The following is a 27,995-nucleotide window of genomic DNA, read 5'->3' as shown; positions in this document are numbered from 1 at the left end:
ATTAAACGTGACTCAATACATGACTCAAATTATATTTTGCTCTTTAGGAAACTTTACTCATATAATAGGAAGCATTGTCCAAGCCTTATATAGCAGCGGCACCCCATAATAGGAAGCATTGTCCAAGCCTTATATAGCAGCGGCACCCCATAATAGGAAGCATTGTCCAAGCCTTATATAGCAGCGGCACCCCATAATAGGAAGCATTGTCCAAGCCTTATCTAGCAGCGGCACCCCATTTTAACGCTTTCACTCCCAGGATCGATATATCAATCGTTGTCCACACTATTTGCGAGGCATTTTTTTATAATTTTAGATCTGCTCATTCATTAACATCATGAGAATAAAGCGCATGATCACCAACTCAAAGGGGAACTGAACCCTAAAAATGAACCATTTTTAAATTGAAGCTTATAGTTCAAAAAGCAATGTTCGAGGATTTTTTTCAGTCTTTGGGCCCAACTTCGCCTCTGAAAAATAGTTTCAAGTGGTATTTTGGCCTCGTAGTACGGTGACTCAGAAAAGCGATGTCAGCGGTCACTTTAGCTCGCTCTTACGTCACTGGTGGGGAAGAAAGATAATAAACCCGTACTCTTCCTACAGAAATTTGGTTTGGTTATGGAGTTATCGAAGTTGCGTGACCTGTAATGGGGATTAACTACGAAAATGAAATAGTAACAGTTGTTTTTCTTAAGTTGGTTCCCCACCACTGACGTCATAAACGACCGCCACTGACCTATTTTGAGCCGACGGTCTTACAGCCCCAAAAGCGAGAAAAAGGTAACTTCAAATCGAATTTTCTCGTAAAAAACAAGAAGTGAACGAAAATGAATATCGACACTTTATCTTAATCCTCTAAAGCTAACTTGAAATGAATGCAAACAATATACCAATTTTAGGCTTCAGTTCCCCTTTAAGAAACTTTCATTGTTAAACCAATTCTCTCTGTCAGTGTCATAGGAAACGTATAGAGAAGGGCGTGGAGAATATCAATACTGATGTTAAAATGTGAACAGTTAAGGGCCATTCAAATTTGGAACCTGTCTGTCGTGATTTGACCCATGATCGTGTCACGCAAAACGTTTAACTGTTATTTACGCCCAAAAAGTGACGCAAAAAATCCTTTCTTCAATTTGCGTTGGGATCTATCCCTTCCAGTATCTGTACCAGCTGAAGAAGAACCTTGCTGATCGTTGCTGAACGAACTTTCCTGTTTCAGAGCTTGTGCTCGTCTCATGAGCTCATTTTCGGCCTCTTTCATGGCCAGTAACTCCTTCTTCTGCATTTCCTCGCGTTGTCGTTTCTTCCTCTCCGCCTCTTCTCGAAACTTCTCCTCTAACCTGCGACTCTCCTCCAACAGCATCTTCCCACTGTCAATTGCCCCCTTGGACCATTGATCCTTCCTGTTCTTCTGCTCAAGAAGCTCTGCCTCGTTCACAGCAGCTTGTTCCTCGTTCTGTTCAAGTCTCCTTCGCCGCACTTCTAAAAGCTTTCGGGCTTCTTGTTCCTGTTTTTCTTTATTAGCTTCTCTCAATCGTTCCTCCTGCTCTTGTTTACGCATCGCTAATTCCTGCTTCGATCTTTCTTGCTCTCTTTTCTCCTGATCTTGGAGTAGAACTCTTTTCTTTGATTCTTCGCGTTCTTGTTCAAGTTCTTTTCGTTTCTGCTCTTGTTCAAGCCGTCGTCTTTCCGCAGTCTTCATGGCTTCATGCTCTTCCTTGCGCCGCTGTTCTCTCGCGCGTCGTTGTGTTTCAGCCATCTCGGCAGCTTTCTGCTCGTCCTCTTTTCTCTGTTCTGCCATTCGCTTTTGTTGTTCAGTATCCCTCTGGACTTTTTCATCTTCTTTCTGTCTCAACTGATCAAGATATCTCTTCCATTCCTCCTCTTTCATCCTTTGTTCTTTTTCTCTCTTTTCCTTCTCCACAGCCATTAGTTGCTTTTCAAGCTCTAGCTTTCTCTTATCATCTTCTTGCCTTTTCTCCTCGCGCTCCTTCCTCTTCAACTCCGCTTCCTCTCGTTTTCTGACCTCATCCTTCACCTGATCATTTTGTAACAATTCCGTAACGACCTTTTCCTGTTTCGCCAAAAATTGTTGTCGCACATCCGACTCAAACAGGCGAGCTTCTTCAGATGTCTTCCCCCTTTCCTCATCAAACATTTTCTTTCTCTCTGATTCCAAAGCTTTCCGTCTTTCCACAAACTGACTTATCTCTTCATTTTCTTTCTGTTTGTCTCTTTGCCACTGTCGCTGTTTCTCAGCTTCTTCTCTGGCCTTTTCCTCTTGTTTCTGTTTCATCTCTTGCGCAAATTGAACCCATTCTTCTTCCTGCTTTTTCTGTTCTTCCAGTTTACGTTTTTGCTCGTGTTCCGCGCGTTCCATTTCCTGTTCCAAGTGTTTCAATTTTTCCCGCTCAACCTCTTTTTGTTTTTCCAGCCGTTTCTGTTCTTCGGCTGTCTGCTTCGCTTCCTCTAGCAATCTCCGTTCTTGTTCTTTGGCAAAAACATCTTTTGTTTCTTGTTGTTTGGCCATCTCGGTCTCTTGAAGTTTTTGAAATTCCAGAGACATCAGTTTATCTGCTTCTTCTCTCGCCTTGTTCTTCTCAACTTGACGAAGTTCTTCCAGTTGCCGCTTCTTTTCTGTTTCCTCTCGCATCCAATCGTCCCTCAATTTCTTCTGTTCCTGTTGCAACTTGTCCCTTTTACTCTCACTGCTTTCTGTTCCTTCTTTCTCTTTAGCTCTTTGAAAAGCGATCATTTTTGCGGCATCTTCCCATTTCTGTTTCGCCAATTCCTCGCCGCCAAAAGCTTTGCACTCGTTTTGCACCTGCGACCTCACCTCATTTGACATTGCTTTATCTCTCTCACGCTTTGCATTTAATAAACTATTCACAAATTCGTCACTAACCGAAGCTACACCATCGTGCTCAGTCGATTCTGTATATTCAGTCATTTCTTTATCGAAGTCTTCAGTCGATCAATCTGAAAAAAAACAAAAATGTCTAATGAGCTCAACGTTGCGTTACACCGCGTTGCGTTACACCACGTTGTCTTACACCAGGTTGGGTTACACCACGTTGCGTTACACCAAATTGCATTACACCATGTTGCATGAGGTAGCGCTAGGTTACATGTACATCACGCTAAGTATCGTGACGTCACAGTGCCCGTGTCCGTTGCGTTACAAGAACAATATTCCACTCCTTCACCATAGCAGTGGGAGGGGGGAGTGGGTGTGTTATTTGTGCTCCTAGACAAAGTGTGGTTTTCAAGGTCCTGAGTCTAGAGGGAAGAGTTTGATGGTCAAGGCCGAGTACCTCCTCTTCTCCAGAGGGAAAGGGGAGGAATTAATCAAAGACAAAAACGCTTAGAAGGGCACATAATTTAATTTCAGATTATGATCATAAGAGTAAAGTTTATTTCAATAAGCTTCATGGATGGCCCTCAAAAATGCCAAAACCTGTAAACTTGTGAAGGAGGGATTCTCACAGGTAAGCTTCCATTAACACATTTGCAAATCCCAAATACTGAGGGAGAGGCAAATTTATTTTGAGATTTTTGTTCATCATAAAGGAATCACATCACAAACTGTCAAGCACACCCTGGTCAATTGCAATACTGATGAGGAGTACTGGGTTGACGATTGCCGCTACAGGTAGGATGTCAGAGACTGAGAGCCTGGCAAGACACTCAAATGTATCCGATAGTTATTTTATTCCTGTACAAAGCAAATTAAATAAGAACAGAAGCTACATGTAACAACATGGTCCAAGCCAATAGCTTTCCTCATTGCTCTGATGACCACATTTTCCTCAAATCTATAAACCTTCAGCAATCAGTACAAGAAAGCCAACAAAAGCACTTACCCGATAATCTGATGCTACAATAATCCCACAGTTGCGCAAGGTATATTTGTGAGCTTGACCTAAAATGAAACAAGAAACTGTTAATTAGCTGAATTCTAATGTAACTGGCCCACCTAGACTAGCATAGCTATCTGCGGGCTAGCCCAACTGCAAAATGTACATTTTGATATAATAAATTCTTGTTGTCATTGTTGTAATGAAATTGAAATAATTATATGAACCAAAACTAAACAATGGCAGAATTTATCAAAGTTTTATACGAACTGGCTTTCTTTTTTTGGTGTATATTTCTGGAGATTAATGCTTTTTGCACATCAAGTTTAATTAACCCATAAACCCTTTGACTCCCAGAAGTGATTAAAATGTAACTTCTCCCTATAATATCCATACATTATCCTAAGCAAACAGGTAATAAATAAATAAATCAGAAATAAAAAATTTAGCAATAGACTGGGTGGGTCATTTTGTCCACTGTTTCCATATCGAATTGGAATTTGGAATGTTGGTTTTCGTGGAGGTCGGAAAACCGAACGACATGGAGAAAAACCCTTGGAGCTAGGACAAGAATCAACAACAAACTCAACCTACATGGACACCAGGTGCAGGAATCAAACCCAGGCCACAGCAGTGAGAGGTGAGTGCTCTCACCACCGTGCCATCCCTGCTCCCTAGTGAGAATACTCAAACTTTCATCAAGTAGAAGTCATCTTGATTTATTATATAGATACTGATGAAATACCAGGATTTTTCCTTTTACTAAAAAATCATATCTTCACCGCGCACAGTGAAGATACTATTTTTATCTTTCATGTGTGAGGATATTGGTGTGGCCATGGTTACCAACACAATTACCCAATTGCTGTTTTGAAAATGAATAAAAACAGTCGTCTTTTATGTGGAAATTTCATCAGTATCTATATAATAAACAGAACATTACATGGCCACTTGGGGATACGAATTTTATCTTCGAGTGCTAAGAGTATCTCTCACGAGTGAGCGCAGCGAACTCGTGAGAGATACTTTCAGCACTCGAAGATAAAATTCATATCCCCAAGCGGCCATGTAATATCCTCTATTTAACACCATTAAATTACAGGGAAATAACTGGCAGCTGTGGGAGAGTATCATCTAACACCATTGAATTAGAGGGAAATGTGTGGCAGCTATAGGGGAAAATTAACTTTCAGAGCTTGGGAGTTGAGTGGTTTATGCTTCTTAAGACAAGGTTTTACAAAATGTCATGTAGTTCAATTATTTGCAGATTCCAAAGGCTGATGGAAATAGTCATTATCACAGAAACTGACAAATTATGATATTTTGCCACAGCCAAGTGCAACAATAATTGCTTTAGCCTTTTTATTATAGAGTTTGCTTTTCAGAATTACTTTTTAAAGGAATTGCTCTTTAACAGCTTGAGGAAATCTGCTATTTTCGAGGGAAAAGCATGGACACAGCTAATCACAAGCAGAGTTCACACACAAAATTCAGTGAAATGACGTTGTGTAGGAGCAGATCATTATTTGTAGGCACTTTCCGGCAGATCATGACAATGGGGCCAATGAAAAGAAAAGAGTTAAATGCTTTGAAACTAAATAATTCTTGATTTATTTACCTAAGCACTGCTACAAATAAATTCAAATTCCTAATAAATGTCTCTAACTCTGGGGAAAAACAATTGAAATACATAGGAAAAGTCACTGCTCGATTGAAAATTTTCAGATTTTATTTTGGGAATTTCTTTAACATCTTTGGCAGTCTGCTACTTTCCTGAGCACAGTCTGCTACATTTAAATTCACTTTCTATCAACTGTTTCTAACTCTGGGAAACAACTTATGTATATGGGGAAAGTCACTGATCGATTAAAAATTTTAAGAATTATTTTTTTGGAACAGCTCTTTAACAGCTTAGGTAATCTGCTATTTTCCTGAGTACTGCTTCAGATAAATTCACATTTCTAGTAACTGCTTCTAACTCTGGGATACAGTTTATATACATAGGGAAAGTCCCTGATTGATTGAAGATTTTTTATATTATTTTTGCTAAGAATTGCTCTTCATCATCTTAAAGGCAATCTGCTATTACCATTGACAAGCATGGATACAGTTTATATACATGGGGAATTGACACTACACAATTAAAAATAAGAGAAAAATGATATGTCACCAAATTAACAAAAATGTGATAATTGGTCTGTCTAACAAGCTCTGGTCATAAACAAAAAGGCACCTTTTGAAAAACCTTGTGACTGTGTATTAAGCACTTTTCATACATTTTTACTTAATGAGTGCAAAATATCAAATATCAAGCATTTTCAAATATGACATCCTAGGCCAGTGCTCCAAGCTACTACCGACTTGGTTGCCATGACAAGTAGCAAATGTTTTTGGCTAGTAAATTTGCAGTACAAGTTGCCAATTTGACGACCTAAATTATCTACACAGTATTTGAGGTCGAAATCTAAAGTACCTGAACATTTGCTTATGACATAATTGATATCCTTTCATTTTCATGATAAAGAATTTCCCACATCATCTTTAGTTGTCTAACTTGTCCGGTAAATTTTCCATAAACATTAGCTTGCACCTTGAAATGTAAGAGGTACATGTATTCTTAGCAGCTGAGAATATCATGTAATACTGCTCTATTTTCCTTTGGTAATTAATTTTTTTTTCACTCAGTCTTTTTCAATTGCGACCCTTTAAAAACTCCAGGTCGCCAAGAGGGGATCAACGACGAGTGAAGTGTCGCTTTAAATACTTATCGTGTATAAATAAAGATTATTGATTGATTATTGATTGACTGATTGACATCAAAATAAAAGAACTTTGAATAAAACAATAACATCACTTATTCTAAAAAATACACTGAGGAGAAACCGCAAATTCCTCCTGAAGATAAGCAGCAAGTACGCTTAAGCCTGGCTTCTATCGAGAAGGAGAAACAGGGCATAAAATTATTTGACCTCGGAGAGGCACAATAGACATACAGTAACAGTAAGATAGTGATCTGAAAAAACCTTACAAAAAAATTATGGTGAATGAAGTGACATGATTGGCAGAACTTCTCAGCTCAAAAATAAACAGTTACTCTACGAAGTGGATTAAAAGTTAAGATAAATTCCTAAAGCTCACTTTTTTTGCTTCTCGAAGGTTATCGTCCTCGCCCAAAAGTAAGATTCTGCTGTCCGTGCTAGCTGTAAAGGCTTTGAAGATCAAGAAACAGGTTTGTTGTTGCAACCATCAGGTGTGCGGAGGAGGTCTTCCAGAGTAATTCGCTCGTTGTTGTCAACTCCGTCGGTGATTTCCTCTGCTTGAAGATCGCCTTGGCATGGTAGCTTCGGTGACAGAACTTAGGGAATCTTTCCTAAGATCTTTCGCGAAAACAAGTTTAAAACGGACCGAAAGTTCAAGGATTTACGCCGGAAATCAACCAGGCGGATCCCGAATATACGTGAGAGACTGGTACTCAGTTAGGATCCACCTCCAGACTCCCGCGAGTCAATCAGCCGGAAATTGGCATATGTCCTTCCCTTCCATTTTCTTTTGTTCTTTAACGGCCAAAGATTTTCGTGAAAATGTTTCTAAATTTGTGAGGGGATTTCCTGATTAGGGGAAGAAAAGAAAATCAAACTCTCTGTCTCCCTCACAAAACGAAATTTTCCAGAGTGTACGTTTTTAGACCAAGAGTATAGAGGGGAATAATCTCTTGTTTAGACTGAATTAACAAGGCAGAAAGGTTGTCAGTTGCAAATCTACTTGTTTATATAGCGAACAAGGAAATAATGAATTCATCGAGGTAATTTTTTTGCTACAATCCAATGATCACTGTTTACATAGGCGCATAATATATTGATGCAAGACCGTCGTGGATTTTTTGTTATTAAACTAAAAATCTCGTCAAATTAAAAGAAGTTTTCTGAGTCCACTGAACAGCAAAGAATGCAGTATCTTAAGAGACAAGCAAAAATGGAAGATTTCCCCAAACAAAACCTTTTTCAGATCATATGCATTTTATTTGGATGCAACCTGATTCTTGTCCAAGCCTTTTGGAACAATCCTTCGATCGTATGAGACTCACACAACCTAGCGTAAGTTGCATCATGCAGTTTATTTGATTTTAATTATGTAGTTTAAGTTTTGATAGGGTAGACCATACACACGAATTAAATGTTCTCAGAAATTTGATTAAAAGCGGCATTCATTTTGAAACATAAGCGAATGCATTTTTTAATACTTTGTGTAACCGCTCACGCAAACTTTTCTTGATGATTTACTTGACCATTAAGAGATGGAAATACAAAACCGAATTCTATTAATTCATATTGAAATGAAAATGAACGATGATATTCATTTTTATCTTGAACACATCGTTCTATATGAGTGTCCACGAAAGAATAGAGATCGCTGTTGTTACCAACAACTTAAAATCACGTCGGAAAGAACGCGACTTTGAAGATCGCACCTCTGTGTAAAACACGTCACACGAATTCACTCGAACAAAACTCCTTCATATTTATCATTTGTGTTTTTTGTCGAAGTATCATGAGTATTCTTCGTCGCGTTTTAATTCTACATTTATATTTACTGCTGCGGAATCACAGCTGTACAAAGTTTATCCATCGGTAGAATGGACAGATCTTAACCCGATGTAAGTGATAATTAGGCAAATCTGCCATAACATAAATTTTGGTTTGAATCGTAAGACAAGCTAGAGTTCGTTTTTGCATGAAAAGGTTATTGCCTTCACGGTTGCTATAAGCAAGTCCAAATTGTCATTTTAAAATAGGACTTCTTTGAGTATTTAACCCTAAACCGAGAAAATTTTGAAACTGAGCATAAATGTTACATTGAACTTTGAACTTTATTTATTTCACACTATTAATAGAAGTTAATATACTTTGAAAAGTAAGAGAAAGAGGGAAGAATAATAGTAATATTTGGCTATAAAGATAAGTTTGAGAGGTGCACCGTAACGGTGTCCAAAGTAACAAAGGTTTTCTAGTTGGACACCGTAATAATGGTCATATAAATAGATAAATTGATAGCAGCCTATAATAAAAGTATATCAGCAGTAAAGTAAATAAACTGATTAGGTTTTGTTGAACAAAATTTGAAGTTTTTTGAAGTTTACATTTTTCCTTAAGAGTAGATCAGTAGCAAAGTAAAATGATCAGGTTTGGTTGAGTAAAAGTTGATGTTTCCATTAATACCAAGATATTCAGAAACGATTCGTACCAAAGTTCTGCCAAGTACAGTTTATACCGTGAAGAGTTCTTTTAATTTCTTTTTGTCTTTTTCCCGTATTAAAGATGGAAACTCTTACTTTTGACGAATCAAACAACGTTTAAAGGAATGTAACGTATATTCTGACTCGAATTGAAGGCACATGATCGCAATCAGATCACAATTTTTCCCTCGTAATTCTGACATGGAAAGTGCCAACGTAAAGTAAGCACCGGTAGTAAGCTGAGAGGAGAGATCAAAGCCACACAAATTTATCATGATTTATGGAGGATTTTGGTTGTATTACAGTAAAACTTTACCTGATCCCCTCATGTTCTAATGTTCATCCCCTCATTGGTAGTCAATTTTGTATAGCCCCCATTGGCCCCCTAAATACTCTGTTAGTGAAGATTAGGACTGATTCCCTCACCGCCCCCCCCCCTGAAAACACTTTATCCCCCCCCAAAAAAATCCCCCCCCCCGCGAAAATAATAACTGGTCTCCTACATTGACCAGTGGAAACAACTGACAGGGAACTAACTCGAAGATAGAATCGATTTTCTAAATTGTTTCACTTAATTCTTATCTTAATTAATTTGTACCGTTTAATTATTTCCGCAGATTTCAAAACAACTTTTCTATAGCAGTTTTACCCATGAGTAACGTGAAGATTGTTTGCCCGAATCCCGCAATGATCCCGATAGCGGTCGAGGGAAGCATTCGTCAAGAAGAAATGTACGAAAATCTATGGATTGTGGATAAACAAGCCTATGACACATGCGAAGCTTCTAAACCTCAGAACAGAATTCTGATGAAGTGTGACTCTTCACTGCAACTGCGGTACTTCACTGTAGTATTTCAGCGGTATAGTGCGGTCGGTGCAGACGGGTTAGGGTTTGAGCCTGGGAAGGAATACTTTTTCATAGGTAAGCTATTTTACTCTTATTTTTTAAGACATTTAATGCTCCAATCCGCGCTGCTTATTTGATTCCAACCCAAAAGTGGTTTGAAGCGGACAGAAGGTAAAGAATGACGGGAAGAGTTAATGGAGGGCAAATGATAAATACCTAAATTAATAAAATTTATAATAAAACTAAATGAAGCAGTGATTTGCCTAATTTTGGAAGAAATGCACATATGAACAACAGTGTTTATCCTTAAACATTACAAGTACATAAAACTATGAAAACTACGTGCAAATCAACCTATAAGGTTTTCAAGGTTTTTGAAATATTTTGACTTAAAGGGTTAAAAAAAGGCAATATTTTCCATCTTGGTGGAAGTAGAATTCTTCTATGTAGCACTATAATTGATGGCATATCAAATATTTCACGTTATTGGCTATGCTTCTGTTTTTTAAAACAATATTCACAGCATTTTTCGCACCTTATATTATATAAGGAAATTTTTTTAAATTTTTCAACAATAAACAAGAGCCGAGAAAAATAAAAAACAAAACAAACCGAGCAATATTCGCTCGGGGCATTTTTTATTTTAAGATCTTCTCCTTCTTCCAAAAGACTCTCACTCACTTGTCAGCTAATTATTTGACACGAGCACAATTAAAATTATATTATAAATAGGAACAAGTTGTGTAGCATTGCTGAGACAGTATTTTAGTCACTCCCAGTTTTCCCCGTCCACTCGCAACCAGGAAGACGTAAGGACTGGACTACCGCTATTTTGTTTTATAAATGAAGAACGTTGAGGGTAGATCCAGAAAACTCGTAATAATTGATCTTAATGAACTTATTCTTAAAAACAAAAGAAGACAACTCCGCAAAAAAAAGAAAAACAAAATGAGTACTATCACAAACAGATAAGCAGCCCTACTGTAGGTAAGTTATAGATGCATATTAAAGCATTCTTAACTTTTTTGGGAATTACACACCTTTTCAAAGTATTTAACTCACATTTCAAAATATTTAACTCACATTTACAATCAATTTATAACCTAACCTTTTTTATACATGTCACACACTCTACACTGAGAAATAAATTCAAAGCTTTGGATGACTGTGATAGATAATTTTACTCAGGAATTTTGTGGCCTGCCACAAGTAAATCTCTACCATAAAATAATCGGATTTCGTTCCACCTACGAAAACACACTGTCGTCCGTGAAAGACCGGCTGTTCACCATAAAACGACAGATCTGAGTGCATCGATGGGGAGAAATATGAAATTGAACATTGCTGCAGTGCTGCGTACAAAGCCTGTCTCGATCTCCTCCCCCCCTCCGCCCTTCCCCTCTAGACTTCAACTCTGTTCTCCCCCCTCCGCCCTTCCCCTCTAGACTTCAGCTCTGTTCCCCCCCTCCGCCCTTCCCCTCTAGACTTCAACTCTGTTCCCCCCTCCGCCCTTCCCCTCTAGACTTCAACTCTGTTCCCCCCCCCCCTCCGCCCTTCCCCTCTAGACTTCAACTCTGTTCCGGATGATCAAGATCTTGATTTAGATCTGCTTGTTCGCGATTCTTCATCAACTGCTCGATCACAGCGTCTTTAGACTAATAACAAAGCAGAACAGAGAAATTTGCAATGAATTGATAAGAAACTGCTGCGGCCACCATAAGAAAACAGTGTTAACGTAACTATGTCATTCAATGCTCTTTGGGAACAATGCTTACCTGAACTTCTTGACGAAGCAACTCGATCTCCGTTGAAAACTTTTCACACAACTCGCGGACAAGGCCTTCCTTTATCTACCAAAAATACAAAGGTCGGCCTTCATCGATTCAGACCTTCATTTCTTGGGGGTTCAACACTTTATCTTGCATGCGGAACGCAGTCACAAACCGAATACAGTGGTTTGAATTGTCGTTCAGTGATAGGAAGACATAAACAAGGTTGGAAAACACGATGGCATTGGTTTTGCTTACTTCGCTCTGTGATTGGTCCAGAAAACTCGCGCCACTCTGTCAACCAATCAGATGCAAAACTAAAACCAATCATCACGTGTCTGCGCGCTTTTACCCGCGTTTCAGAGCGTGTTTTTAATTTGAGCTCTGATTGGCTGCTAGTGATGATTTCTCCTTCTCTCCAATTGGCCGACCTTATTATTTTAGTTTGGTCTTACGACAGTCAATAGAAAACCGTTCTATACAGAGAATTTAATTTGAAAGTTTATTCGGAATCCTCTGAATGTTTTCAGGTAGTAACTCACACTGCACAAATTCTTGATCTAGACACGGCCGTTGATCTATGATTAGCTATCTATGAGCGCAATGTCTCAACAACAAAGAAATTACATAAATTCGTTACCGTGTCAGGCTACAAAAATTTAAATACAGGGAGTAAAAAGAAGCACGAGAGCTCATACCTCTTCACGAAACTCCTTCAAACACTTTTCACGATCTTCTTTCAACTCTTTCTTAGTGCTTTCAATCTGCGCGTATATCCTGGCCCGTTGAGAAGCCTTCTCTCGAATCGATAATTCATCGTTAATGTTCGAAAGTCCAATATTTAGCGACGACTGTTCCCGAAGAAGGTCTGCCATCTTAAAAACGAAAAAGAATAAAATGTAGTCAACATTAAAACTAAAACATCAGAAGTTCCATTTGAATGATCACAAAGAATTGACCGTAGTAGACCAAACAGTTGACAGTCCTGTCACGCATGATATCGAGAGTACCACATGACAATACTACACAATATGTGTTTTTTGTGACATCACACACTAGAATTGGCAGAGATCTTAAAGTCAGAATAGGCCATTTTACAGTTGTGTACTTAGTTGCCAAGCCTTTAATTCAGAGTGAGGCTGAAGGTGACCTTGTTGTGATAGAGACCTGTATCTACTTAGCATGATAACAAAGTGATTTACATTTGAAAGGCAGCAACGTTTGTATCATAACAAGGTCACCCCTAGCCTCACTCCCATTCAAAGGCTTGGCAACCAAGCACACACCTGTAAAATGGACTTTTACCTATTACAATATACTGAACAGCGCTACATTAAAGTACTGATCGCATGCTCAGTAGCTTTCACTTGAAAGACAACAAACTTGAGTTTCGTCCACAAACTTAAAAGTTAGGACCACCGCATTGTAAAACAATACCATGAGCAACAACTGCTGGGTAGCTTTCATTTAAATAGCCACACGCCTGGGTCTCATCAACAGACGTAAGAGTCAAAACACCTTTTTTTAGTTCGAAATGGACTCCCGCATTAAAGTCACAAAGAAATCGTCAAGAATTTCAAAGGAAGTGTTTTTTACTTAAATCTCTAAAAAAATCCTGGATAGCCCCGGTGTTAACTTCTGGATCCAAACATACGCCAATGTTTGCACCAATCGGTTTATATCAGGTTCCAAGGCTGTGCTCTATGAAAAATTGAAGGGAGCCCAGTGCTTGAAACTCTGAATTCCAGGGTGCCGAGCATAAGCTTTTTATGAAAAAACTAAGATTCCTGAGTCGCCCAAGAGAAAAAGTAAGGCGCCAGGGGCCACCGGGCGCTGCTGGACCACAGCCCTGGGTTCCCTCTAAGAAAGTATATCTTCATAACCCTTTAAGCTTCTACGATCTCTATCCATATTCTCCATATTGTTCTCTATACCTATCCTTTCGGTACTCACAAGGAGAATTGGTTTATCAATCAAAGCTTCTTAGTTTGGTGATCATTTCCTTTATTCTCACAATCTTAATGAATGATTCAGCAGTTTAAATGTGAAGAGGAATAATACGCTGGTCACTCTCTGGGTTTAAGGGGTTAATAAAAACAGCAGTCGATAAACAACCTTACACTTTGAGAAACTCCGAAACAGACTGGGTTCTTCGCAACTCCTGCGAGCAACAGCCTTCTGCGTTCCGAAAGAAGAAACTTCATCCTTTCGAGTTCTGAACCAATCATCACACGCAGTTCTTGAATAGCACTCACTTCTTCCTTGATCCTAAAACACCAGAAAGAAATGAAGACACGTTTGGAAATTAGTTTTTACAAATGTTTGCGGATCTCGAATCGAACTGTATAAAAAGCTCTAATGCATGATGACGCCATTTACTGGAAATTCCCCAAATCTCATTTGCGCTTAACGTTCACGAGTCCTTAGCACTTTCTTGTTGTTTTCAAGTGGGTGTTGTTTCGATTTCAGTGTTTTTTAATTCTCTTTAATTAAAACTCACCAATCTGCACCTTGAGGAGGAGGTTTAGGGTAAAATTTCGTTTTCGGTCGTAAACATGCTTAGAGCGCTTTTCGATTGAGTGTCACATGACCTAAACCAAAGCAATCATCACAACAGCCAATCATAGCGAGGATAATAACACCAAGAGCCAATCATAACAAGGATAAAATCACCAAGAGCCAGTGAGAGCTCGTGATAAAAACAAGCAAGCTGCGTAAAGCGAGGGAAAATGCGAGAGACCAAGTCGGGATTGGTTTTGGTTTTGAATTTGATTGGTTGAGAAAGTGGCGTGAGTTTTCTAGACCAATCACAAAACGAAATAAGAAAAACCAAAGCAGTCCTAAATCACTTTGGACACTCAAATGAGAATTGCTCCAAGACCAATGAAAGAAATTCTGCGTAAGACCTTATGCGAAGAGCAACGACAAACAAACAGACAAACCTACCTGACCAGTACACTTTCAGTGTCATCTAAAGCTTTGGCTCTATCCAGTTGTCCCTCGGGAGATAAGTTTGATTCATACTTTTTAACGCTTTGCTCTAGAATGTTTATCTCATGAAGGTACTGCTACAAAGTAAAACAGACTAAAACACTTAAAATTCAGAGAAGCATTAAAATCGCTCCAAACTAATAAAATCGTTACCCGAGGAAGAAACTTGAGAGTAAAGTGAAAGTAAGCTTTCAGTCAGTAACACATGGAGAAAATCCACTTCCTTCTCTGAGCACAAGAAAATATTAACCCAGTTCTAATTACGGGAAAATGAGCAACCAGCGGAAAGCATGGAAAATAGGCAAACAAGAGTAGACAACTGGTGTAAAGCGAGGGATTACATACAACTGCCTACGACAAAAGTAGGTTAAGGTGCAAACAAGCGAGGGAGAACACACAACAGTTCTGCAACCGAAAGATCCTTTCCACGCACACACGAGTATTATCATCATCCAAATCAACGGCATTACTATCAAGATCATTATAGTGATTACAAATATCTTTGTTAAAAGTATTAGCTCCTCACCTGGAAGGATTATATTCAGTCTTGTCCAACATAAAGTTATTGTCAAAATCATCGCTCGTGTGCTGACTAACAAGCAACATATTAGTACGTTAAGACAATCAAGAAATGCTTTGTCGATCAGAAACCCAAACACGGTTGTCTTCCTCATCGCTGTTAGCAACCTCGCCGAGGTTTCCCTCCATTTCAGTGTGGTCCTCGAGCCCTTGTCGATGTACTATTCGTCCTCGTACTTTTCCCTCGCCCCCTACATCATCGACGCATACGTCTTCGGCGTTATCATTATTGTTAACGTGGTTTATTATTATACGTGGTTTATTATTATCCGTGCCTATCATCGTTTTCGTTCAAGTTTCTGCGTTCGTCTCGTTACCATTGTCATCCTCGGCAATGTCTTCTTCATCATCATAGTCGTCGTCATCATCATCGCCGTCATTTTCGTCATTATCATCGTCGTTGTAATCATCATCACCGTGATCGCCGTCGTCGCCACCGTCATCACCGTCACCGTCATCATCGTCGTCGTCGTTATCGTCCTCGTCATCACCACAATTGCTGTCACCTTCGTTGTCTCTTCCGTCGCTAAAATCACCACCATTATCTACACTGTTTTCAATAACCTCATCGTCACCTTCATAATCGCGGTCACCATTACAAATTGAAATTAAAAGAAATAACACAATCAACCGTACCACCATCACCACTAACTGAACTACTTTTTCAACCATGATTACCATCAACACCATACCGCCAAGTCATTGCGATGATCATCCCAACTGCAATTGTTACCGTCTTCACAACCCTCACCACCAGTGTTATTGACTAACGCCACCTATATCATTACCAAACAAACCTCCCAACACCATTGTCGCCCCGATAAATACCCTAAATTAGAGGCCACTTCTCACACTCTCCTCTCTAAACAACGTATGTAGCAAGCTTTCAAACAAGACGCAAGTATCGAAAAAAATATTTATTAAAAGAATCAAACAATATTAAATCTGGTAAAATAAATAAAACTTACATTACATTGTATTTAAATAGATATGGTTATGTTCAGTTGTAGAAACAATTTAGTTTTGTATCTCACTTTCTTCTTGGAACAGATTTTTCGACATGTGATGTAATCGTTAAACGAACTTCTGCCAAGGTTTACATTACTAAGAAGAAAAATGTTTTTTTTTTCCAACTAAATGTTTTAAATTTTGCCTTGAAAAATGATGTATAAGTAGCTATTTACCATAAGTTCCAATTACAAAATGAAATAATAAAACATATTAAAACTGATCTATAAAATAATTCCACCGGTTTTGCATTGGGCCAATGAATGCAAAGTACTAAAACGCTCATTAAAAAACTCTCCCCCCCCCCCTTTAATTTAGATTCCCTGTTTTCCATTGAGTCTAAAATATGTGATCACAAAATGTTGTCCGTAATGGCTCTAGAACAAGTGATCAACGTGGTTTACAATTCAATGGTCTAAGTGGTTTAACAATAAATACATTCGTACAATCATCTTAGACTGACCTTTAGACATTCAGAATCAACCTTTTGCAAAGCTTTTCGGGATTCCTTCCTCTTTTGTTGTTCTACGCATGCACTAACGTCTTCATTTTCCCCGAGGGAAGACACTGAAAGGTTACCACTAGCAGCGACACCAACACAATTTTCTGTATTGTCTCCGATATCTGAGTTAGTCTGGAGTAACTTGGCATGAAAATAACCATCGTCTGCTAGTTCAACTAAACTCTGCGGCGAAACGAACTCTTCTGTAGTTAAGCTTGAGTCGGAGATGTTGTCATGGTTTTCACTTGTCACATTATTTAGAATAATTGGGCTAAACCTGGATTTATTCATCGCAGTGTTAGCTTCAATCGCAACATCAGAGAAACACTCTCCATTTCCTTGATCTCCAACGCAAACACTATTAGCTAGCGCTTTGTTATCCTTTTCTTCGCTGGTATCGTCTATTTCTGATGTACCTGATACAACAGGACTAATCGTCGTTTGTCTCATGGCAGTATTAGGGTCATTCTCAACAATCACACAAAATTCCCCATGAAAAGGCTTTTCGTTTCGTAATCTCTCAGCAGAAACTTGGTTGTCCTTCACAAAACTGCCACTGCCTTGTTCTGACGTTCCAGACACGAAAGGACCAAACTTAGATTGTCTTTCCACTATGTGAGGGTCAATCTCAATACTTGATGCAGATTTTCCATCATTTATCTTTTCGTTTCCTTTGCTTTCGGAAGACACAGTATCCTTATCAAGACCACCACCGTATTTTTCTAAGGTGGACGATACGACAGCTAATGGCAGTTGTTCCAAATCAGATTTTGATTTTCTGTTGAAGTTTTCGTCGATTTCACCATCATACCCGTCTACGTCGGATTTCCTAGCAAGATCCACTGGTTCTTCAGTCTTTCGAGAAAGAAAACTTGACCCTTTCTGAGCAAAGTCCAAGGAAGTACTCTCGTAATTTTGACCCACGCTGTTCCCTATACTCCCCGCAACATATTTTGACAGGGGTGAACTGGAACCAGAGACCCATAATCCAAAACCATCCTCGTCAACAGGTCGCTGTTTTGTTAAAGATTTTGTTCTTCTTTGCGCGAAGGTCCCTCTCGGCGATTTTTCTTCCAAAGCTCTGCAAATCAGTTCAGGATCCAAAAGAGCTTTCAGTGGCCTTACGTCGCTGACAAAAGTACATTCGACCGTGGAAGATCCCTTCACATTCAAAACAGGCGAACAAGAATTTGAACTTGCTGCGTCTTTGTCGGGAAACATTTCTTCAAAGCCACTACTTTCCCCGCTGTTTTCTCTTGTCATGCGATTGTCTGAAGCCTTGGAATTATATCCACTTTCTTCGTCTACAAACGATGAACATTCTTTTTCGTTAAAATACTCATTTCCAATTTCCTCGAGTTCAAAAGAATCCTGCACAGCAATATTTCCAACTTTCAAGTGCACTGGGACCGCCGCGAGAGGAGAAATATCTGCTACTCTTGAATCAAAATCCACGACTGGGTTCCCTTCAACATCTTCCATATCACTGTGATCACTTGTAATCAACGCAAATTGATCGCTGTCTGTTCTATACTGGCTCGAATTCCCTGTCTCTGTAATGCCTGACGAACTCACTCCATAATCCAACAAAGTACCTCCTCTGACGAGAATACTCTCGCTTTCTTTAACGTTTAAATTGGCAGCGATCGCCGTCTCTTCTCGATTGTTTTCAGTAAAATTGGTATCAGCAAGCTCGTTCGAATCAAAGCTCGTTTTCTCGCTTACAATGAGCGAAGGAACATTCAAGACTAGTTCGGAATCCAGGTTCGGTTGCTCCGACGATTCCTCTCGTACGATGATCGTGCCTTCTTCGTTAGAAAGTTTTCTAGAAATTCGCGTCCTAATTGTTCCACTTCCAACTGAAGACACTTCAAGTTCTTCCGTAACTGGTTCAAGGTACACCCCCTTTGTAACGTGTTGTGGTTTGTTGAGTCTAAGGTGCCTCATTAGATCAAACGACTCCTCGGGCGCTTCTTCAGGTTCAGAGATAAGAGGCACAGAGCTATAGGGCCCCACATACAGCGTGTTTGTTGGTTCCGTGGGACACGTTATAAACCTGGAGGGGATCCTGCAGGAGCCTGGTTCCGACCATACCGAAGACTCTTGGGGCTACAAAAAAACGATAGTGAACAAAAACCGGGTCAGAGGCTGGTTTCTCTCAACCTGAGAGACTGAACTATAACATTTGTTGCCTCTCATGTCTCAACGGAATTGAAGTGTTTTGGTAGACTGAATACCGAAAAGGTATTAACTTTTGAGTATTAGAGGCTCAGAAATTTGACATTACACGATTCGCCGCCTGCGTACAAGTATCTTGTCCAACAAGGAGAGAGAATCAAACAACAAACATATGAAATACATATATATGAACTGCGGTTATGAAACGTATATGTGCACGATCCTTCGCAGTAGAGCACTATTTAAGCAGGCCTGAATTTTTTTCAGGTCTGATTTTCACTATTGCTTAAATAGTGCTCTACTGCGAAGGATCGTGGACATATACGTTTCATAACCGCAGTTCATATATATGTATTTCATATGTTTGTTGTTTGATTTATCATCTACGGGTTTATGTCGAATTAATTTGATGGCCTGCTCCCAGTTGGCTTGTTAGCTCAATTGGTAGAGCGCTGCACTAGTATCGCAGAGGTCAGTGGTTCGAATCCCGTACAGGCCTGAATTTTTTTCAGGTCTGATTTTCACTATTGCTTAAATAGTGCTCTACTGCGAAGGATCGTGCACATATAAGGAGAGAGAAATAAGGAATAGCGAGATTAACAGATTTTTTACGCTACCAATTGAATTTAAAGTGAATCTACTTTGATAAATACGTGCGGACGCCGCCATGCACAAGCACTAACAAAGTATTTCCAAGAGACCCCAACTAAATGTTGATGAAGATAAAAATTAGATCGGGAATATTCTGTTTATATCTGCATCTACAAGCGAATTTCCGCGAGTACCAAACTCATCTACGCATGAAAATGTGCACTTTTGTTTATTTCACAAATTGTACATTAAGCGAACGTTGCTAATTGGATGAATTTCTTCCTTTCTCTTTGGTCCCACGAATAAAACTGTTTTGTCTCTTTTTTTTTTATTTCATCTAACTGAATTATCTAACACAGCTTGAGTTGCCTGGTAACTCTTTCGTCCATGGTCAAACACTGATCGAATTATAAACGAACACATTTTTAAGAAGCAAAAAGAAAACTGGAAAAAGCATTTCGTAATTCAAAATGTCATAATACTGTATACATGTCTAGTAAGTTAAACGGACAAGATATGTTTAAGACTAGATTTAGCCTGTACGAGTTTTGAAAATAAAAAAAAAATCTATATACGTGACAAAGTTCGAATAATCATAGACTGCACCAAAACCTACGTCCAACCTGTGTATTAGTAGCTAGCTGGAAAAATTCAGCGTGGGCAGAAATTCATTCTTAAATGTAAAACCAGCGCAGTTTTACGTAAAAACCTGTAAATTCAGCAGCTACTTAGGCAATTTCATTGACTTTCTCTCTGTGTATACCTCAAAATCACCAATATTTATATTCCTTTTAACAGCAGACCGAAAAAAACATCAAAAGTATAATAAACAAAGATTAAAAAAAAAGAAATCAGTGAGAATTCTGCGGGCCTTAACCTCTACTCTAGACGGACAACTGATAAACTAGACCAGCTAAGAATCTATGTATGTCACTGAACGGACAAGGTCCTAAATCGTACAGCACACTGCACGATCCTCGCAGTGTACAACACTACACTTTTAGAAGTAACGCTGTTCAACAGCGTTTATGGAACTCTTCAATAATACTACCTTAATAAAGGAAAATAATTTAAGTTTCGACTTCTAATTTTGGATTCATCTTTTCGCTGGTAAATTCCCTACGAAAATTGTGAATTAGATTTTTTTTTACCTTGATCCAAATTAACTGTTCAAAAACTTTTCCGCCCGAGAAAGATGACATACCCATATGAAAACTGGTTTATAGTCCCAAGAAATTTCCTGCAGCGTCTCTGAGTAACTTGTTGGCTTTGTTGGGGTTGACTGCCTTAAAACCGAAATTAACTAACACAATTCAATAGAGCGCAATGGATCACAGTAAGTCAAAGTGATCGCAACAGCCAATCAGGACCAAGGAAACATTACAAGCAGCCAACGAAGACTCGATGCAGAAAGGCGCGAACTTGCCAACGCGGGAAACGCGAGAGAACGAGTCAAGATTGGTTTTCCTTTTTTTTTTTCAGTTTCTGATTGGAAGCAGGGATGGCGCCAATTTCTTGGACCAATTACAGACCGAAGCAGAGCAATGCAACGCAATCATGGAATACTTTTGACACTTAATTGAAAATTGATCTAACTGAAATTCTTTTCACTTACCGATGATCCAAACACATCGTCCGTTTCAAGACTTCTTCGAAATGAATCCACATCGATTCCATGCGCATTAGAAGCCGACTGAAAAAATCTTTCTGGAATACGCACGCGCAGATCCGTTTCGGCAAATCCCAAATCAGTGAGGAATTCTTCTGGATCTACGGTCATTGCGTTCAGCAGCGAATTTACACCGTGGGAGGCCCTTCATATAAAAGCAAATAAAATTAATGTGTCAATAATTTTTCTGGTTTGGAAATTAGTCTTGTTCCACCACAGCTCAAGAAAATTTTGCATCTTTGAGAGTAATGCTGACAAACGCAATTTCCTTGTGTACAGTTTCGTATATTACAACATTTCAGTGCTAAATTCCCAGAACTGTCAATACATTACTACTTTCGGAACAAAACTGTTGTTCAAGTTAGCAAGCAACTATCTAAACACTGATCTCACCAAACAGAAACATTCAAAAGTTGCCGATTCAATTGATATCAAGCTTTGGAGGTCTACTGCACACTGGGTAATCACTGTAAATCGAGTTTTAAACGGTCTGTAAAAAAAAAAGAAACACTTTTCTCATTTAATACGACTACGACAACAACGTCGACTCACCCGGGAAACCGAAAATAGAGATTATAATTTTCATTATTTCTCACTGTGCAAATAATCTTTCGTATAATCTTAACAAATTGAACATCTCAAGACAGTCAGAAAACTGCGATATCCACGAAGTAATTCACTCCTTAATTTTACATGTAATACCTACAAGGTTTCCCAGAAAGCCACTTAAGACGAGGAAGGAAGCGTTTGTGTTCCTTATATAAAGCACTGAGGAAACACACCTTTATGAAGGGTGCTCTCAATGTTGAATGTTTTAATATTGCCACTGAAGCAAGAGTTGAAATGAATGCCACAAGAATTAACAAAACGACGAATGGAGTTTTGACAATAAACCACCTGTAATATTCTGACATGGAATTTAATAAAACATTGTCTTGCTGTTTACTCAATTCAAAGGGTAAAATGGTGCAAGTGTGCAAGCAAACTTAACCATAATCAGACGCCACTGAAGTGAGTTCTTGCCTAAAATAAAGCATTTTTGCTCGGTTGGAAATTCAATACTATCGATAGCCCGACACTACATCGTGAAACAAACGAGTTTAAAAACGCTCCAGACAACTGCGATAGGAAAAACAATTCTGTAACAAGCCTAACGTTTGTTTGTCAGATTTTTTTCTGAGCATATACAGCCAAAGAACGATCTCGAAATAAGTGATTCCATTAGGTCGACTTATCATTAAGAGATAAAGTTACACTTAAGATAGCTTAAAAACTAATTACGGGGCGAATAGGATGCTTCAAGGGAAATTAATGTTGTCAGTGTGGGGTGGGCGGAGATGATGTGGCAACAACACAAGAAGTGTATAGGAGACAAGACAAGAAATAAAAAAATAAAGAGTGGAAGAGGCACTACTTCTGTCTTCAAAGTGCTTTTTGATTCTTTAACCCTTAAGAATGACTGGCATCTAATTTCTCCTTACAATATCACCCCTGAGACCCACATTAAGGTCAGGAGAATAAAGGAAATGATCACCATCTGGAGAAAGTTGATTGTGAAACAAATTCTCCTGCTCAGCTTCTCGGGAAGTGTATAGAAAGCAGTATGGAGAATATGAATTCTGATGTTAAGGAGTAAAACGTTTGATGTTAGGGTAAAGGGGATAAGTTTGTAAAGAAACTGTGGTGACGCATCGGTGAGGGAGTATACCACGGTAATTTCAGGGCTTGAAATTGCGCCTGTATCGGGCGCATTTGCGAATAAGGATTTCACTTCTGCGACTAAAATTTCTCTATTAGTAGCGATTTTGCGACCGCTTTACAGCCCAGCTTATAAATAAATCATATTTAACAGCCTTGTGTCTTACTTCTTCCTGGTTACTGTAGTTTTATCCTAAAAATCCTGCGAAATTCAAGTTAAATGTTGCGTGACTTTTATGGTTGATTTCTTGCTGAGAAATGTATCGCACTACGATAATTTTTTTTGTTTTCAAGCCCTGAATTTTGGTTTTTATTAAATGAGTTGAGAATGTATACTGACCACAGTAAAGAGTTTTAAAACTGACGTTTCGAGCGTTAGCCCTTCGTAAGAGCGAGTGACGAAGGGCCAACGCTCAAAACGTTAGTTTTGAAACTCTTTACGGTGGCCAATTTACTTATCAACTCAGTTGATAAAAGCAAAATTACCCTGTTAGTTTCGGGGTAGTCATGTAGACTAAAGATTAGGTAGCAACACTTACCAACTGAAGTCGGAAAAATTTGACAAAATGCTGTCTGAACTGTTGGCTCTTCCAATATTACAAAGTTTTCTAGCTTCTTTGTTTCTTCTTGTGGGTTCTGTGCTATCACTAGATGATTCAAAGTAGCGCCTTGTGAAAAAAAATAAATAAATAACTTACATGTTTTACAACCAAATCCACAGAAACTTCCACTGATGAATTTGAAAATGTTTTTTCTTTAAAGGTCCGATAATACGGGCAACATTTTTCTTCAACTTGTCTTGCAACATTGTTGCATTGCAAGTTGAAACCCTTTGTTGAAAATTTGTTGCAGAAAGTAGAACTCGAGTCTACTTTGCGCAACACGTTGCCTCAACTTGCAACACTATATTTTGTTGCAAGACAAGTTGGTCACGAACGTGGTAATACGCGCAACAAAGGGTTTCAACTTGCAATGCAACAATGTTGCAAGACAAGTTGAAGAAAAATGTTGCCCATCTTACTGGACCTTAAATCAGCACGGCCGTAAAACCTTTAACCCCAAGATCTGATTGTCAAATCTCCCCTCTAGCTGCTAAACATTTCCTTGTAAATTAGAGATGAGAATTTGGTGTTGGATCAAGATAACAACTACTACCTGATAAGTTTTAGTATCCTCATTACCTGTTGGCTGGACAATGTATGGGATTCCATAGGGAGAAGTTACATATTAATCACTTCTGGAAGTTAGAGGGTTAATGAAACCCTCCCAACCCCCCCCCCCACAGTAAAGTAGTGACACACTCACCCTGCAGATTTACTTCTGGAAGTTAGAGGGTTAATGAAACCCTCCCAACCTCCCCCCCACAGTAAAGTAGTGACACACTCACTCTGCAGATTTACTTGTGGAAGTTAGAGGGTTAATGAAACCCTCCCAACCCCCCCCCCCCACACACACACACACACACACACACACACACACACACACACACACACACACACACACACACACAGTAAAGTAGTGACACACTCACCCTGCAGATTTACTTCTGGAAGTTTGAGGGTTAATGAAACCCTCCCAACCCCCCCCCCCCCACGGTAAAGTAGTGACACACTCACCCTGCAGATTTACTTCTGGAAGTTAGAGGGTTAATGAAACCCTCCCAACCCCCCCCCCCACAGTAAAGTAGTGAAACACTCACCCTGCAGATTTACTTCTGGAAGTTAGAGGGTTAATGAAACCCTCCCAACCCCCCCCCCCCCACATAGTAAAGTAGTGACACACTCACCCTGCAGATTTACTTCTGGAAGTTAGAGGGTTAATGAAACCCTCCCAACCCCCCCCCCCTCCCACACAGTAAAGTAGTGACACACTTACCCTGCAGATTTACTTCTGGAAGTTAGAGAGTTAATGAAACCCTCCCAACCCCCCCCCCCCCCACAGTAAAGTAGTGACACACTCACCCTGCAGATTTGTTTGAGCTTCTAGGTGAGGTTTGTGGTGTGTTGGCCTTGGAAAAGATCTGTGCATCAGCGCCAAGAAACAGGTCATCCTCTGAATCTGACGCCATTCCTGCAACCGTTCCTACAAAACAAAACAAAAGTAAAATTGTAAAACTGTACTATTTTTTTAAAGTTCCTGCTGGGCAAGTCAAAATTTCTCCATGGAAACTAACTTTGTGAACAGCATTCCAAGAGTGAAGCTCAAGGAAAACTGTGAGCTTTGAGGAACAGGTAATGTCTAAAGACTAATATACAAGCATATTGATGTACCAAATGGAGGCTATTGTGTTTATTACCCTTCAAATATTCTTTGCAGCACAGAAAAAAATGTTTACGAACAGCTAATGGCTTACTGTGTCAGACGTTCACTTTTTGGTGTTCTCCAGCACTACTTTGTGAACAAAGAGGCATGACCCTTCTTCTGTAACAATCACAAAATGCTCTCTCATCTTGAAATTTTTAAGGAAAGTCTATTGAAGTGGGCACAAGGCTAGAAATTGTCAGAATATCACTTGGGGTAGGTCTATCCTTGGATATTCCCAGTATTAGCTGGAGCATTTGGACCAATCGCACAAGAACAAAACTTTTTGATGGATTATAATTTTCATTACTCTTATCACCTTTCTACTTAAAAATTTATTGATATTATAAGCACAAAGTTCCTTTCTACACACTCCAGGTAGTGATGGGTTAATTTTCAGCCCTCATGTCCAAAGTTACAATCCAGTGTCCGAAAACATGACATAAGCAAATGATCTTTACCATGTCCTTACCATGTTCGGATGTCAGGGATAGTTGTTCTTCAGCTCCATCTTCCAGACCCTGCACTCGAATATCCTTGGCAACACTGCCAGCAATATACACGTCTGGACTTCTTTTTGAGTCCATCACTTTCAAATTTCCCTTCAAAGCTCAACTGAAACCACTGTTAAGAATCTGTTGCCTAATGGTCATTACCTGAAAAACGTACAAGTACCCCAACCTTTTTAGAGTTTTAAATAGAATTTAACCACACTGTTAAAAGCTGCTTGGTTTTAATTTTAACAACATTCAGTTATTTATTTATCTATTTGCTATACTTAGACAGGATAGCCAAGTTAAGCTCTAAAACTGATTTAAATGGGAGCCTGACTAAACGATAACAAAGCCAGACCACAACACCGGGAGCTCTGTTCCTCTTTTTTGAGAAAAGTGTGTGGGTTCCTTTATGTCCCCTGCTAACCAGTACAGAGAAGATGCCATTTGCAGATGTCATAGCAAAGGCAACACATTCTCAGTCCTCAATCATTTCAAAACCTTAAGTACTGGTCCAGTCTGGGGCTGGGGCTTCAACCCTTGAGATGATTTAAATGGTAGGGTTATTAAAATATATAAACCTTTTTCTCCATTACTGGCATGTCTGCTGATAACATCCTAAGCTGAGAGAAATTTCAATTTTCCCTTGTTTTTTTGGACAATCTCTAGGCCATGGAAATAATTAGCTAACATACCAGTTACCCGCTGCCTTTTAATTACTGAACATATGCACAGCAACATGGAATTTATTCTTTCCATTTGGAATGGTTTCATTTGATAGAATGGTAGTAATCAAGATTCATAACACAAACATTTGGGTACGAGCAAGCTATTTGACAAAAATAAAAATTACAGCATATGTCCATCATCTGGACTTTCAGGAAGATTTTATCTTGATGAAAGTTGATATCATATTGTCTTGTTCATGCATCTGTTGGTGAATATTCAGGACTTTTAGCTGTGGCCATTTTGATCATGATGACAAAAAGGAAAAGTTTTTTAACCAATGTTTGCATAAAACAACAGTAATGCACATGAAATATTGCCTAAAATTTCTCTTCGCATTCATTTTTTTCAGCAACTAGATTTTCCTTCTTTGGACACCACATTACTATTTTTAATTTTCAATTTGAAAACACAAAATTGGGCTTGAAGTCCAAAGATGGCTTGCACCTGTAAACTGACACATTTTCAATTTTACCAACTCTATGACAATTGCTAAGAAACAACAAACTGACACAAATTATTGTTCCTATCAAGTTGCATAAACCTAAAGCGTTTTGCATTCATTTCTTTTTAATCAAAAGGATAGTAAGCTAGCCAATTTACGTCCTTTTAAACGGCAAGAAAGTCCCGCGTTGTTTTACGAGTCACAGCATCAATGCTTGTAATTTCATGTAAATTACCTAAACATGTATGAATACTTCGTTTCAAGTTAAAATTAGTTACAGTTGACAATAAAAACATAAAAACATTATTATTGACCTAAGAATGACTTCCTCGCGAATTTAGCAACTAAAAGTTACTGGGAATAGCAACGCCGACTAATAAGGAATTAATCTTTCCTGTTTAACAGTTTCGAGAACAAGATCTCGGACTAATGTTACCATCGTAATTGATAAATTTAGATCAGGTAGAACAACACGAGATGGTTCGTGTGAATGAAAGTAGCTTAGAAATGCCATAGCAAAATTATACGAGATGAAAATAAGATTTACCAACTACGAAATTAGAATCCAGGACGACAAAAAAAAAAATAATTTATCCGAATTGTTGAAGGTAAGAGCAATTAAACGACTTATCATTAACGTTTTCGATTTTCGGTTGACGTCGACATGACAAAATAAAAACACAAATGTTTATCTTTACCGAAAAACATGTCAATGTTTTCAAATCTAAAAGCACAAATTAATTGTACTGTGTTCTACATTCAGACAGACAATACTCACCAAAACTTTAAAATAACAATACTGTTCATTCCAAAGTCGCCGAGCAGGAATTATGCAAAACAAAGAAGGCAGTCGACGTTTTGAAATGAGATGTTCATATTTTTACTCTTTTCCAAAGCAGCGTCAAACTATCGCGAGACGAACAGGCGGTTAACTCAACACATTTTTCTACAATTTCTGTATAAGAATGGTCGCTGGTAGTCTGCTGTGCTCCAGAGTCTTTCGCTCGCTTTTGTATATATTTACAAATACCTGTGATGTCTCCACATGTCCCCTACAGTTTGGCGAGACAGAATATGTTTGTCAAGGGGTCTGGAACACCTCTGTGC

The 27,995-nt window shown here is 38.9% G+C and overlaps 2 protein-coding genes across 5 annotated transcripts; both read right to left on the bottom strand.

Annotated features, from left to right (window-relative positions):
* Positions 1–16: 16 nt before the first annotated feature.
* Positions 17–2,950, bottom strand: LOC111336912 (uncharacterized). Its single transcript, XM_022943087.2, has 2 exons — positions 1,089–2,950; positions 17–1,040 (listed from the first exon to the last, which is right to left on the bottom strand). The coding sequence occupies exon 1, from the start codon at positions 2,948–2,950 to the stop codon at positions 1,091–1,093; it is 1,860 nt and encodes a 619-aa protein (XP_022798822.2). The 3' UTR covers positions 17–1,040; positions 1,089–1,090.
* On the bottom strand, positions 2,911–27,965 carry LOC111336911 (uncharacterized). Of its 4 annotated transcripts, XM_088744791.1 has the most exons (12): positions 27,667–27,965; positions 25,696–25,879; positions 24,884–25,004; positions 23,462–23,590; positions 21,171–21,369; positions 16,748–18,895; positions 14,653–14,774; positions 13,827–13,974; positions 12,405–12,581; positions 11,713–11,787; positions 3,864–3,922; positions 2,911–2,979 (listed from the first exon to the last, which is right to left on the bottom strand). In XM_088744791.1, the coding sequence occupies exons 2-11, from the start codon at positions 25,808–25,810 to the stop codon at positions 3,878–3,880; spliced, it is 3,279 nt and encodes a 1,092-aa protein (XP_088600917.1). In that variant the 5' UTR covers positions 25,811–25,879; positions 27,667–27,965; the 3' UTR covers positions 2,911–2,979; positions 3,864–3,877. The 4 variants fall into 4 exon arrangements, with proteins under 4 accessions (XP_088600917.1, XP_088600915.1, XP_088600916.1 ...); XM_088744789.1 differs by lacking the exons at positions 2,911–2,979; positions 3,864–3,922 and adding an exon at positions 11,451–11,592; XM_088744790.1 differs by lacking the exons at positions 2,911–2,979; positions 3,864–3,922 and adding an exon at positions 11,451–11,592 and having other exon boundaries at positions 14,653–14,771.
* Between the last annotated feature and the right edge of the window lie 30 nt (positions 27,966–27,995).

Source organism: Stylophora pistillata, chromosome 14 (genome assembly GCF_964205215.1).
Source record: "Stylophora pistillata chromosome 14, jaStyPist1.2, whole genome shotgun sequence".
Lineage (NCBI taxonomy): Eukaryota > Metazoa > Cnidaria > Anthozoa > Scleractinia > Pocilloporidae > Stylophora > Stylophora pistillata.
The sequence above is the reverse complement of the archived record's forward strand: the minus strand, read 5'-3'. Positions and strand labels throughout refer to the sequence as shown.